At 40.0% G+C, this 14,530-nt stretch overlaps 1 protein-coding gene across 1 annotated transcript in view; it reads right to left on the bottom strand.

Moving 5' to 3' along the window:
• Positions 1-14,530, bottom strand: part of NSUN7 (NOP2/Sun RNA methyltransferase family member 7) — a 52,321-nt gene that overhangs the window by 6,097 nt on the left and 31,694 nt on the right. The window contains exons 10-11 of the mRNA XM_066387014.1: positions 13,675-13,792; positions 661-784 (exon numbers count right to left, since the gene is read on the bottom strand). Of these exons, the coding sequence (XP_066243111.1) occupies positions 661-784; positions 13,675-13,792 (242 nt within the window). The remainder of the gene's footprint in view (positions 1-660; positions 785-13,674; positions 13,793-14,530) is intronic.

Here is a 14,530-nt window from a genome sequence, read left to right as displayed (position 1 = left end):
ACAATGAACTGGATGTTGACCGACTGCTTGGAGGAGTGGAGGTGGAGAGCAGACAAGGGAGGCACACTCAAGAGACGCATAGAGCCCTGGCCGGTTGGCTCAGCGGTAGAGCGTCGGCCTAGCGTGCGGAGGACCCGGGTTCGATTTCCGGCCAGGGCACACAGGAGAAGCGCCCATTTGCTTCTCCACCCCTCCACCGCGCTTTCCTCTCTGTCTCTCTCTTCCCCTCCCGCAGCCAAGGCTCCATTGGAGCAAAGATGGCCCGGGCGCTGGGGATGGCTCTGTGGCCTCTGCCCCAGGCGCTAGAGTGGCTCTGGTCGCAACATGGCGACGCCCAGGATGGGCAGAGCATCACCCCCTGGTGGGCAGAGCGTTGCCCCATGGTGGGCGTGCCGGGTGGATCCCGGTCGGGCGCATGCGGGAGTCTGTCTGACTGTCTCTCCCTGTTTCCAGCTTCAGAAAAAAAAAAGAAAAAGAAAAAAAAGAGACGCATAGAAAAACAGGGTTTGTTTGTTTGTTTTTTGCCACACAGTAATAATTCTTATCCCTGCCCTCTAGTTATTTATAAAATAAATAGCACACTATTACAAAATGCTCACAAAATTCCTGAGGTTTTGTTAATTACAAACTATGATATGCATTGGGATTTTTTTTCCTTACCTCCCTTGTTAGAACGGAAAGAAAACAACCATTGGTAATTTCTGATGGTTCCACTCTGAAAAATGTATCATTGGACGAACGTATTTCCTTTAAGGAACACAGTGGCAGGACAGGAGGACTGAGTCTGCAATAGATGTGAGCAAACAGTTTCTAGTCAGAAAGGCATTGCCAATGGAGGGAGACAGTAAGCTGCAACAAATTTTCTTCTATTTTATGTTTTACCGGTCATTTCAACGTAAACTCCCAATTAGGATGAAATGCTGAAGCTGTACAATACTATTATAATTTTAAAACTAAAATTTCATGTTAACTTGTAATGTACTTCCCAAATCTCCCATCTTCAAAAAATGATGCCAAGAATACCAGCCTTTCAACAAATTAAAAACTCTTCTTCAAGTCATTAGTATGTTAACCAAAAAGGCTCCCATAAGCAAAATGGGTGAATATGTATAGTAACCACAAAGGCACAATCCAAAATATCCTTTACTTTCCACATGCTGTCAAACTACACAAGGTATGACTTCCTTTTTTTGGTAATTTTTTGAACAATTACAACATAAAAATTTGGCTTAGCATTTTAACTACATTATTTTTCCCAATAACTTTTTGAGTATTAATGGATGAATCACATAGTGTTCAAGAAAGTACATAATAAAGACTTCATGTTAGAAATATAAAACTCTAATCACTAATATGTTTAAAATAAAATTTTAATTTTTATATTTAAATTCTCATTTATTAGTGGTTCATTCATAATTCTTATATTCTGATACTTTTACAATTAAAATATATTTAATCAAAACAATAAATACTTCTTCACATATATATAATTATACATATATATTAAGGTACCAGGAACTCAATAATTTTGTATATTCTTGAGATTTAAAACCATTTAAAATTTATATGTACTCATTCATTATTTGCCTACTATGTGCAAAGCACATAAAATATTCTCTTAAATGGTTTACAATTTAGTTTTAGAAACTAATTAGTTTACCATATTAAAGAACCCAAAGACTTCAAAGCGGCTCTACTAGGTAAGGAGACCACAACTGGAATAAGCCTACAAGCCACACACAGAACTATGGGAAGGCAGAGAAACATAAGTCATATGCTTCAACAATACAAATCCTCAGAAAAAGTCCTGGATGAAATGGCAGTAATCAAATTACCGAATGCAGAGTATAAAATAATGATTGTTAGGATGCTTAAGGATCTCAAAGCTACAATGGATGGACTTAATGAACACCTCAATAAAGAAATTGTAAGCATCAAAAAGGACACAGAAATCATAAAGAAGAACCAGACAGAATTGACAAACACAATATCAGAAATGAAGACTACACTACAAGGAATTAAAAGCAGGCTGGATGAAGCAGAGGATCGAATCAGCAACTTAGTGGACAAGATAAGTGAAAGCACAAAAGCAGAACAGCAAAAAGAAAAGAGGATCAAAAAGTCTGAGGAAACTAAGAGAGCTCTGCGACAACATGAAGAGAAACAATATCCACATAATAGGGGTTCCTGAAGGAGAAGAGAAAGAACAAGAAATAGAGAAACTGTTTGAAGAAATCATAGATGAAAATTTCCCTAAATTGATGCAGGAAAGAGTCAAACAGGTTCAAGAAGCAGAGAGAACCCCATTAAAAAAGAACCCAAAGAGACCCACACCAAGACATATCAATCAAAATACCAAAGCTAAGAGATAAAGAATATTAAAAGCTGTAAGAGAAAAACAGTCAGTCACTTACAAAGGAGCCCCCATAAGGATGACATCCGACTTTTCAACAGAAACACTTGAGGCCAGAAAGGAGTGGCAAGAAATATTCAAAGTAATGCAGAAAAGAACCTACAACCAAGACTTCTTTATCCAACAAGACTATCGTTTAAAATTAAAGGAGAAATAAAAGCTTCCCAGACAAAAAAAAAACAACCCTCAAGGAATTCATCACAACCAAACCAATGCTGCAAGAAATGTTAAGGGGCCTGCTATAGACAGAACAAAGCAGGGGGGTTATATATAAATATAAATATATATATATATATCAAAGTAGATTTAAAGACAAAACGGCAATAAACAACTACATATCAATAACAACCTTAAATGTAAATGGATTAAATGCTCCAATTAAAACACATAGGGTAGCTGAATGGATAAGAAAACAGGACCTGTAGATATACTGTCTATAGGATACCCACCTCAAAACAGAAGGTATACATAGACTAAAAGTAAAAGGATGGAAAAAAATGTTTCATGCAAATGGAAATGGAAAAAAAAAGCTGGGGTGGCAATACTTATATCTGACAAAATAGACTTTAAAACAAAGACTGTAGTAAGGGATAAAGAAGGTCACTATATAATGATAAAGGGAGCAATCCAACAGGAAGATATAACCATTATAAATACCTATGCACCTAATATAGGAGCACCTAAATATATAAAGCAGGTTTTGATGAACATAAAGGGAGAGGACAACAGCAATACTAGAATAGTAGGGGATTTCAATACCCCACTAACATCACTCCTCAAGAAAGAAAATTAACAAAAATAGCAGGACTAAGGTACACACTAGAACAACTGGATTTAAAAGATATCTTCAGAACCTTTCACCCTAAAGCAGCAGAATATACATTCTTTTCAAGTGTGCATGGTACATTCTCTAGGATAGACCACATATTAGGGCATAAAATGAGTCTCAACAAATTTAAGAAGATTGAAACCATATCAAGCATCTTCTCTGACCACAATGGCATGAAACTAGATCAACTACAATAGGAAAACTGAAAAACACTCAAACACTTGGAAACTAAACAGCATGTTATTAAATAATGAATGAATCAACAATAAGATTAAGGAAGAAATCAAAAATCTCCTTGATACAAATGAAAATGAGCATACAACAACTCAAAATCTGTGGGACACAGCAAAAGCAGTCCTGAGAGGGAAGTTCATATAACATTACAGGTATACCTTAAGAAGCTAGAAAAAGCTCAAATAGACAACTTAATCCTGCAACTAAAAGAACTAGAAAAAGAACAGCAAGTAAAACCAAAGGAAGTAGAAGGAAGGAAATAATAAAGATCAGAGTGAAAATAAATGACATAGAGACTAAAAAAACAATACAGAGGATCAATGAAACCAGGAGCTGGTTCTCTGAAAAAGTGAACAAGATTGATGAACCCTTAGCCAGGCTCACCAAGAAAAAAAAGAGAAAAGACTCAAATAAATAAAATTAGAAATGAGGGTGGAGGAGTAACAACGGACACAGCAGAAGTACAAAGGATTGTAAGAAAATACTATGAAGAACTGTATGCCCCAAAATTAGACAACCTAGGTGAAATGGACAAATTCCTTGAAAAATACAATCTTTCAAAAATCAATCTGGCCTGACCAGGTGGTGGTGCAGTGGATAAAGCATCGGACTGGGATGCAGAGGACCCAGGTTCGAAATCCCGAGGTCATCGGCTTGAGCACGGGCTCATCTGGTTTGAGCAAGGCTCACCAGCTTGGTCCCAAGGTCGCTGGCTTGAGCAAGGGGTTACTTGGTATGCTGTAGCCCCACGGTCAAGGCACATATGAGAAAGCAATCAATGAACAACTAAAGTGCTACAACGAAAAATTGATGACTGATGCTTCTCATCTCTCTCCATTCCTGTCTGTCTTCCCTACTTCCCTATCTATCCCTCTCTCTGACTCTCTGTAAAAATAAATAAATAAATAAATCTGGAAGAATCAGAAAACCTAAATAGACCAATTACAACAAATGAGATCAAAACAGTTATCAAAAAATACCCAACAAACAAAAGCCCTGGGCCAGATGGCTTCACAGGCAAATTCTACCAAACATTCAAAGAAGAACTAATTCCTATCCTCAAGCTATTTCAAAAAATTCAAGAGGAGGGAAAACTTCCTAGCTCCTTTTTTGAGGTGAGCATAATTCTGATTCCAAAACCAGGCAAAGACATCACAAAGAAAGAAAACTATAGGCCAATATCCCTGATGAATTTAGATGCTAAAATTCACAACAAAATATTAGCAAACCGGATCTAGCAATACATGAAAAAAAATCATACATCATGATCAAGTGGGATTTATTTTGGGGAGGCAAGGTTGGTATAATATTTGCAAATCAATCAGTGTGATTCATCACATAAACAAAGGGAGGGACAAAAACCACATGATAATATCAATAGATGTAGAAAAAGTATTTGATAAAATCCAGCACCCATTTATGATCAAAACTCTCAGCAAAGTGGGAATATATGGAAGATACCTCAACATGATAAAGGCCATCTATGACAGGCCCACAGCCAACATCATAATCAATGGGCAAACGTTAAAAGCAATCCCCTTAAGATCAGGTACAAGGCAGGGGTGCCCCCCTTTCACCACTCTTATTCAACATAGTTCTGGAAGTCCTAGCCACAGCAATCAGACAAGAAAAAGAAATAAAAGGCATCCAAATTGGAAAAGAAGAAGTAAAACTATCATTATTTGCTGATGATATGATACTGTACATAGAAAACCCTAAAGTCGCAGTCAAAAAACTACTGGACCTGATAAATGAATTCAGCAAGGTGGCAGGATATAAAATTAATACTCAGAAATCAGAGGCATTTTTATACACCAACAATGATCTGGCTGAAAGAGAAATTAAGAAAACAATCCCCTTCACTACTGCAACAAAAATAATAAAGTCCCTAGGAGTAAATTTAACCAAGGAGGTTAAAGACTTGTACTAGAAAAATTATAAAACATTGTTAAAAGAAATCAGGGAAGATACAAACAAATGGGAGCATATACCGTGCTCATGGTTAGGAAGAATAAACATCATTAAAATGTCCATATTACCCAAAGCAATTTATAAATTCAATGCAATTCCTATTAAAATACCAATGATAAACTTTTAAGATATAGAACACATATTCCAAAAATTCATATGGAACCAAAAAAGAACACGAATAGCCTCAGCAATCTTTAAAAAGAGGAATAAAGTGGGAGGTATCACACTTCCGGATGTCAAGTTATACTATAAGGCCATTGTACTCAAAACAACTTGGTACTGGCATAAGAACAGGCATATAGATCAATGGAACAAAACAGAGAACCACACCTTTATGGACTATTGGTATTTGACAAGGGTGGTAATAGCATACAATGGAGTAAAGACAGTCTCTTTAACAAATGGTGTTGGGAAAATTGGACAGCTACCTGCAAAAAAATAAAACTAGACCACCAACTTACACCATTCACAAAAATAAACTCAAAATGGATAAAAGACTTAAATGTAAGTCATGAAACCATAAGCATTCTAGAGGAAAACATAGGCAGTAAGCTCTCCGACATCTCTCGCACCAATTTATTTGCTGAATTGTCCCCACGCGCAAGGGAAATAAAGGACAGGATAAACAAATGGGACTATATCAAACTAAAAATCTTTTGCACAGCAAAGACAATATGAACAAAATAAGAAGGCAAACCACACAATAGGAGAACATATTCAACAATACGTCTGATAAGGGGTTAATAGCCAAAATTTATAAAGAACTTGTAAAACTCAACACCAGGAAGATAAACAATCCAATCAAAAAATGGGCAAAAGAAATAAATAGACTCTTCTCCAAAGAAGACATACAGATGGCCAATAGGCCTATGAAAAAATGCTCAACATCACTAATCATTAGAGAAATGCAAATTAAAAGCACAATGAGCTATCACCTCACACCAGTCAGAATGGCACTCATCAACAAAACAACACAGAATAAGTGCTGGCGAGGATGTGGAGAAAAGGGAACCCTCCTGCACTGCTGGTGGGAATGCAGACTGGTGCAGCCACTGCGGAAAACAGTATGGAGACTCCTCAAAAAATTAAAAATCGGCCCTGGCCGGTTGGCTCAGTGGTAGAGCATCGGCCTGGCGTGCAGGAGTCCCGGGTTCGATTCCCGGCCAGGGCACACAGGAGAAGCGCCCATCTGCTTCTCCACCCCTCCCCCTCTTCTTCTTCTCTGTCTCTCTCTTCCCCTCCCGCAGCCAAGGCTCCACTGGAGCAAAGTTGGCCCGGGCGCTGAGGATGGCTCCATGGCCTCTGCCTCAGGCACTAGAATGGCTCTGGATGCAACAGAGCAATGCCCCAAATGGGCAGAGCATCGCCCCCTGGTGGGCATGCCGGGTGGATCTCGGTTGGGTGCATGCAGGAGTCTGACTGCCTCCCCGTTTCCAGCTTTGGAAAAATACAAAAAAAAAAAATTAAAAATTGAACTGCCTTTTGACCCAGCCACCCCATTTTTAGGAATATATCCCAAGAACACCACATCAGTGTTTCAAAAGGAGAAATGCACCCCCATGTATATGGCAGCATTGTTTATAATAGCCAAGATCTGGAAACAATCCAAGTGTCCGACAATGGATGAGTGAATTAAAAAGCAGTGGTACATATACACAATGGAATACTATGGGGCCATTCAAAAGAAGGAAATATTACTTTTTGTGACAACATGGATGGACCTGGAAACTATTATGTTAAGTGAAATAAGCCAGGCAGAGAAAGAAATATATCATATGACCTCACTCATTTGAAGAATCCAACAAATAATATGAACTGAGGAGTGGAACTGAGACAGAGGCGGGATCAAAGGATCCAGAGAGAAAGAGGACAGAGGGAAAGGGGATGAGAGGATGGGACGAGAGCAGAAAAGCAAATGCTGGAGGGGAGGGGAGAGGGCGTTGTTACGGGGAGGGGGACAGGGGCGGTACTGGGGAACATGGGGGAGAGGAGGAAGTATTCGGGGGACACTAGAATCTATGTAAACACAATAAAATTAAAAAAAAAAGAATCCCAAATAAGAATGTTGAGCCAAGGAGAGACAAAATTATGTGATACTACAGAAAGAAGTACAATCAACTGGGCCATGGGAGACAGCAAATATGAAGACTTCACAGAGGAAGCAGCGTCAGCACCAAGTCTTAAAGAATAAGTAGGCTTCCATAAGGAAGGGAAGGTGATTCTAGTCAGAAGGAGAACATGAACACACGTGTCATGACAATGTCTGTTAAGGGAGTACAGCAAATGTCTCTCTGTGTCTGGGGCATACAGTAGGGGATGGAGAGGTCACTTAGAATGTGAACAAACACATGACCGCAAATAACACACCAAAGCCTCTGGCAAATGGTGGTGGTGTAATAAATGTTTATGCTGAACTGAGCTAAAATAGAGTAATAGCTGTGTAGGTTCTGAAGGCCAGAGAGCTAGTTGCTCCTCTCACCAGCCTTGTAACCAACAAGCGGAATTTCTGAGGCCAATTCATATACATATGTTCTTTACACAAACAGAAATACTAAAAAAAATTTTCCACTTATATTATATATTAGGTAAAGAATACTGTCTAAATAATTATTTCTTACCAATTTGGAACATAGCTCCACAATGTAAATATGAAGTCTGGGATTTTTGTCACTTTTAATTCACTGATATATTCCTAGCATCTAGAAGAGTGTCTGGCACATAGTAGGTATTCGATTAATATTTATTTGATAGACTATGATATATTTTAATGACATATATGCTCTTTTTTTAAACCTAGTTTAATCTTTCGAGTTTCTTTTTTTAATTTTTTTAAATTTAGAAAATTGAATTTAATGGGGCAGTAAAAGTACATAGGTTTCAGGTAAACATTTCTACAGCATTTGAACTGTTGATTGTGTTGTGTACCCATCACCCAAATCAAATCGTTTTCCGTCACCGTATATTGGTCCCTCTTTACTCCCCTCCCCACTTCACTCTTATATGTCCATGAGTCTCATTTTTTTTTTACGTGCCCTGACCATGGGCCTTCAGCAGACGGAGTAACCCCTTGCTTGAGCCAGCAACGTTGGGCTCAAGCTGGTGAGCTTTTGCTCAAACCAGATGAGCCCTCACTCAAGCTGGTGACCTCGGGGTCTCGAACCTGGGTCCTCCGCATCCCAATCCGATGCTCTATCCACTGCGCCACGCCTGGTCAGGCTGAGTCTCATTTTTATATCCCACCTTATGTGTTAAATAGTTCCTAGCTTTTTCTGATTTACTTATTTCACTTAGTTTAATGCTCTCAAGGTCCATCCATGTTAGACTATGATATATTTTAACTACATATATGCTCTTTTTTTAATGGTAGTAATAATCCATAATTAAGATTGGTCAAGTTACCTTACAGAAATTGCCCCTACATAACAAAATGACTTCCTAACCCAAGTTTATAGCTCATTTCTCTGAGTAATAAAATACGTTCAGACCCAGAGTCTCACACCTGACTTAGATGATATTTGGGATTTTTTGAGTGGATAATATTAGGATATTGTATTTTCATGTAAATGAAATGTCTAGAATAGGCAAGCCCACAGAGATGGAAAGATTAGTGGTTGACAGGAGCGAAGGGAACAGGAGAAGGAGGACAACTCATGACTGTGGCTCTCTCCTCCAATGTCAAAGCAGAGTTCAGGTACGGAATCTTTAAGAGGATGCCAAACACTGAAAAAGTTGTTTCTGAACTTCCCGTCTCTCCTTTCCTCCCTCCCACTGCTCCCCCTCCTTATTTCTAGATACCTGTCTTAGATAAAAATAAGCAGTAACTCATGGGGCGTATTAACATGTTTATTTGAATTAAAAAAAATAAAGACTTTCTGCTAAGGTCAACCTGGTTTTCACAATGAGAATTGGCTTTGTAAAAGAGGTAACAAATTCAGCATTTGTTCATAAATTGAATAAGATAAATCTGCAGATACAAAGATTTAACAGAAATATATATTTAAATTACATATGTAATATAACATTCCAGAAATAATATATTTAACAACTATTTAAATTTATGATGAAAATATTAAGACATCAACTTTAAAACATAGAAAAGGTTTTATAGTTATTTTAAAACATTTAGGGATTTGAAAATGTTTTTTTCAAACATTGCTAACATATTTGAAGTCTACTGCTCTAGGCCCCTCTCTCCTATTTACTCCATAGTATATTGCCCAGTCAATCAAGAGCAAACGTGCCCTAACTCGTTAATACAGAAATAAAAACTAAATCAACAGTGAGATCTCATCTTCTCACCCTTCAGACTGGTGAAGACATAGTCTGATAAAACCCAGCACTTGTGAAGCTGTGGGGAAGTAGGTTTATAAGAGTGTGTATTTTCAGGGGTCCCCAAACTTTTTACACAGGGGGCCAGTTCACTGTCCCTCAGACCATTGGGGGGCCGCCACATACAGTGCTCCTCTCACTGACCACCACCAGTGAAAGAGGTGCCCCTTTCCAGAAGTGCGGCGGGAGCTGTATAAATGGTTTCAGGTGGCCACATGCGGCCCGCGGGCCGTAGTTTGGGGATGCCTGAATGTGCACAACCTTCTCAAACTGTTAAGAATGGCGAAATGGAGGCCCTGGCCGTTTGGCTCAGTGGTAGAGCGTCGGCCTGGCGTGAGGGGTACCCGGGTTCGATTCCCGGCCAGGGCACACAGGAGAAGTGCCCATTTGCTTCTCCACCCCCCCCTTCCTCTCTGTCTCTCTCTTCCCCTCCCGCAGCCAAGGCTCCATTGGAGCAAAGATGGCCCAGGCGCTAGGGATGGCTCCTTGGCCTCTGCCCCAGGCGCTAGAGTGGCTCTGGTTGCGGCAGAGCGACGCCCCCCCCCCCCCGGAGGGGCAGAGCATCGCCCCTGGTGGGCGTGCCGGGTGGATCCCGGTCGGGCGCATGCGGGAGTCTGTCTGTCTCTCCCTGTTTCCAGCTTCAGAAAAATACAAAAAAAAAAAAAAAAAAGAATGGCGAAACGGGTTAGTGAGATTTGGAAAAACTTATTCTTTTTTAGTTAGTATTTCTGTAATGTTTGTAGTTTTTACAATATGGGGCAAGCAAAAAGAGTTTCATTGACAGGTAAGTATCATGATGGCTAAAGTCCAAAATGAGGTGAAGATTTCTGAGATATTAAAAGGGAAAGGTAGCAATAGGTGGTTAAATTAGATGGCATATAATACTGCTTTTAACCCAAAGGTCTACTACTTTGGGAATTAAAAAATGATTCTTAGCCTGACCAGGTGGTAGCACAGTGAATAGAGAGCATTAACCTGGGACACTGACGACCCAGGTTCGAAGCCCCAAGGTTGCCGGCTTGAGCGTGGGCTCACCGCTTGAGTGCAGGGTTGCTGGCTTGAGCATGGGATCAGAGGCATGACTCTGTGGTTGCTGGCTTGAGCCCAGAGGTGACTGGCTTGAAGCCCAAGGTCTCTGGCTTGAGCCCAAGGTCGCTGGCTTGAACAGGAGTCACTGGCTCAGCTGGAGCCACCCAGTTAAGGCACATGAGAAAGCAATCAACAAACAACTAAGGTGCCACAACTATGAGTTGATGTTTCTCATCTCTCTTTCCTTCTATCTGTCCTTGTCTGTCTCTCTAACTAAAAACAAAAACAAAAAAAAGACTCTTAGAGGCCATATAGTGCAATTCCTAAAGTAATTCATAATTTCTTTGACAGTATCTCCAACAATTATAAACCTCTTGAATATATATTCTTTAATTTGAGCCCATATCCCAGATTATTGTCTTTATAATGTCCTTAAATATTACTTGCATATTTCATACCATATTAAAGATTAATAATAATGGTTTATCTCAGGGGTCGGAAACCTTTTTGGCTGAGAGAGTCATAAGCGCCACATATTTTAAAATGTAATTCCATAAGAGCCATACAACAACCCATGTACGTTATGCATTATCCAATAAAAATTTGGTGTTGTCCCAGAGGACAGCTGTGATTGGCTCCAGCTACCCGCAACCATGAACAGGAGTGGTAGGAAATGAATGGACTGTAATACATGAGAACGTTTTATATATCTTTTTTTTTTTATTTTTTTTTTTATTTTTCTGAAGCTGGAAACAGGGAGAGACAGTCAGACAGACTCCCGCTGCGCCCGACCGGGATCCACCGGACACGCCCACCAGGGGCGACGCTCTGCCCACCAGGGGGCCATGCCCTGCCCCTCCGGGGCATCGCTCCGCTGCGACCAGAGCCACTCCAGCGCCTGGGGCAGAGGCCAAGGAGCCATCCCCAGCTCCCGGGCCATCTTTGCTCCAATGGAGCCTTGGCTGCGGGAGGGGAAGAGAGAGACAGAGAGGAAGGGGGGGGGGGTGGAGAAGCAAATGGGCGCTTCTCCTATGTGCCCTGGCCGGGAATCGAACCCGGGTCCCCCGCACGCCAGGCCGACGCTCTACCGCTGAGCCCACCAGCCAGGGAACGTTTTATATTTTTAACATTATTTTTTTAATTAAAGATTTGTCTGTGAGCCAGATGCAGCCATCAAAAGAGTCACATCTGGCTCGCGAGCCATAGGTTCCCGACCCCTGGTTTAACTGAAATAAAATCTAATGAAATAAAATACAGATGTTTCTCCCTTTTTGCCATATGACAAAAAGAAACCTTATTCCTGACAAATGAAGAATCATCCATATTGATCAATTTGATTATATACCTGCAATAATTCTCTTGACCACTAGGTGGTGATTTAGCTAATGCTATTCTGAGAACCACTCAGAACACTAAGCTGTGTTCTGAGCAACCAGAGAGGAAGTTAAAAAAGAAGAATACAGGTATGATTAACATGTCCACTTATGAATGGGCAATAAAAAACTATTCTTTTTATTTAATTAAAAGAAGGAAGCAAACTATATACGTATGAAGAACCTACTTATAAGAATTAAAGGAACCTGACTGGTGGTGGTGCAGTGGATAGAACACTGACATGGGACTCTTCCCTGAGGTCACTGGCTTGAGTGTGGGATCAGCAACATGATCCCATGGTCACTAACTTGAGCCCAAGGTCACTTGCTTGAAGCCCAAGATTGCTGGCTTGAGCAAGGGGTCACTGGCTCAACTGGAGCCCCCCAGTCAAGGCACGAATGAGAAGCAATCAATGAACAACTAAAGTGCCACAAAAACAAGTTGATGCTTCTCATCTCTCCATTCCTATTTGTCTCTCGAAAAATAAGAAAAAGAAAGGAAAAGTTCAAAACATGAGCAATAAGTGTAAAAAAAAAATAAAGAAAACCCTTGGAAATACATACCTTATTAATTGTCACAGTCTTAAAGAACTAACTGGTATCATAGAGTTTTAGACCTGCTCCTATCTTGTCCACAGTTCCGCTGTAGTATAACTGCTTTTCTTCTCTCTCCCTACTTTACCGCAGCATTTTACCCAGCAGCTATTATAGATATTTTGGCTATTTTTACCTCAGTCCTTCTGGGTGCCGAAGGCTATAAGGGTCTAAGGAATGGATGCTTTCAGATAATAAACATGCTTTCTCTCTAGTTTCTCAGGTTATTTTATATGCTTATTTTTCTTCTATTGATGCATGGATGTATTTAATATTCAGGACATAAGGTTTCGAGTCAATTTTTCCAGAAACCAACCAAATCAAAGTCAAAATGTCTTTAGCTTTTACAATAACAACAGGAATCTATTGTAGTATACAAGAAAATGCCAAGCCATTGAAAAGGCTCTACAGAATTTACATCAAAGTTGTGAGAAGACTAGCTATTTGGGTATATTAAAGTCTAACAAAAAGGAAGTGGAATGTCTTCATAAAACATAGAAAACCATAATTTTTGCCTGACCAGGAGGTGGCACAGTGGATGGAGTGTCAGACTGGGACATAGAGGACCCAGGTTCGAAACCCCGAGGTCACCGGCTTGAGTACAGGCTCATCTGGTTTGAGCAAGGCTCACCAGCTTGAGCCTAAGGTCACTGGCTTGAGCAAGGGGTCACTTGGTCTGCTGTAGCCCCTACCCCCAGTCAAGGCACATGTGAGAAAGCAATCAATGAATGACTAAGGTGCCACAACAAAGAGTTGATGCTTTTCATTTCTCTCCCTTCCTTTCTGTCTATCTCTCTGTCTCTCTCTGGGTCTACCACAAAAACAAACAAACAAAAACTCATAATTTTTCTCTTTCAAAAACATTTGGTTGAGTTGTTTAGAAGAATCTCATCCTTTCTTACCTATAAGGTTGTACTTTCGTCCCGTGATCTTGAAATTCCAGTGCTTTCTTAACAACAGCTTCATTTTCTTCTGGATAAACTGAACATGTGCAGTAAACAACTGCTTGAGCTTTAGCAACTACAGTTAAAGAAGATGTAATTAACATAATGATCCCATCAGAAACTCTAAACAAATCTATGTTTATGAACGACTGCTTCTACCAACACCACCTGGCTTTGATGGGAAGGATTTCCTCAGGTGTTTGCACAGCTCCCCGGACAGCATGCATTAGTTATGGAGTCTGTGGCCAAAAACTAAAGTAAATCTAACCGGATTGTATGGGAACTGAAAATTCAATCAGTGTGACCAACCTAATTACAAACACATTGACACTGTAGATTACCATAAACTGTTACTTCCCACCAATCTCCCACAAGCCATATCACACAACTAGTTAAAAGGACTCTAGAAACAGATATAGATGTGAATCTTAGTTCTGTTACTGCTGTATGAATGTGGGAAAATTAAACGCTCAGATTTTTCATCTTTAAAATGACATATGCTATTGCCTGCAACTCATTTATTCACACCTATCCAGCACCTACTCTGTATATTAGGCACTGTGCCAGCCATTTGAGATACACAGACAAAAACCCCTGCCCCTGGGGAGCTTCCTTTCTGTTTTATTGACATGATAAGACATAAATAGGGAAGTTACATCTGCTGGAGGAGGTGATAAATGCTATGGAGAACAACAAAGCAGGTCTGGAGGAGGTCTGGTGTCAAGAGATGATGCTATAATTATAAATAGAGTAATTGTAAAATAGAGTAGTCAGTAAAAGCATCTAAAATTGATTTACCAACTTCCTAATCTTC

This window comes from Saccopteryx leptura, chromosome 5 (assembly GCF_036850995.1).
Source record: "Saccopteryx leptura isolate mSacLep1 chromosome 5, mSacLep1_pri_phased_curated, whole genome shotgun sequence".
Taxonomy (NCBI): Eukaryota; Metazoa; Chordata; class Mammalia; order Chiroptera; family Emballonuridae; genus Saccopteryx; species Saccopteryx leptura.
The sequence above is the reverse complement of the archived record's forward strand: the minus strand, read 5'-3'. Positions and strand labels throughout refer to the sequence as shown.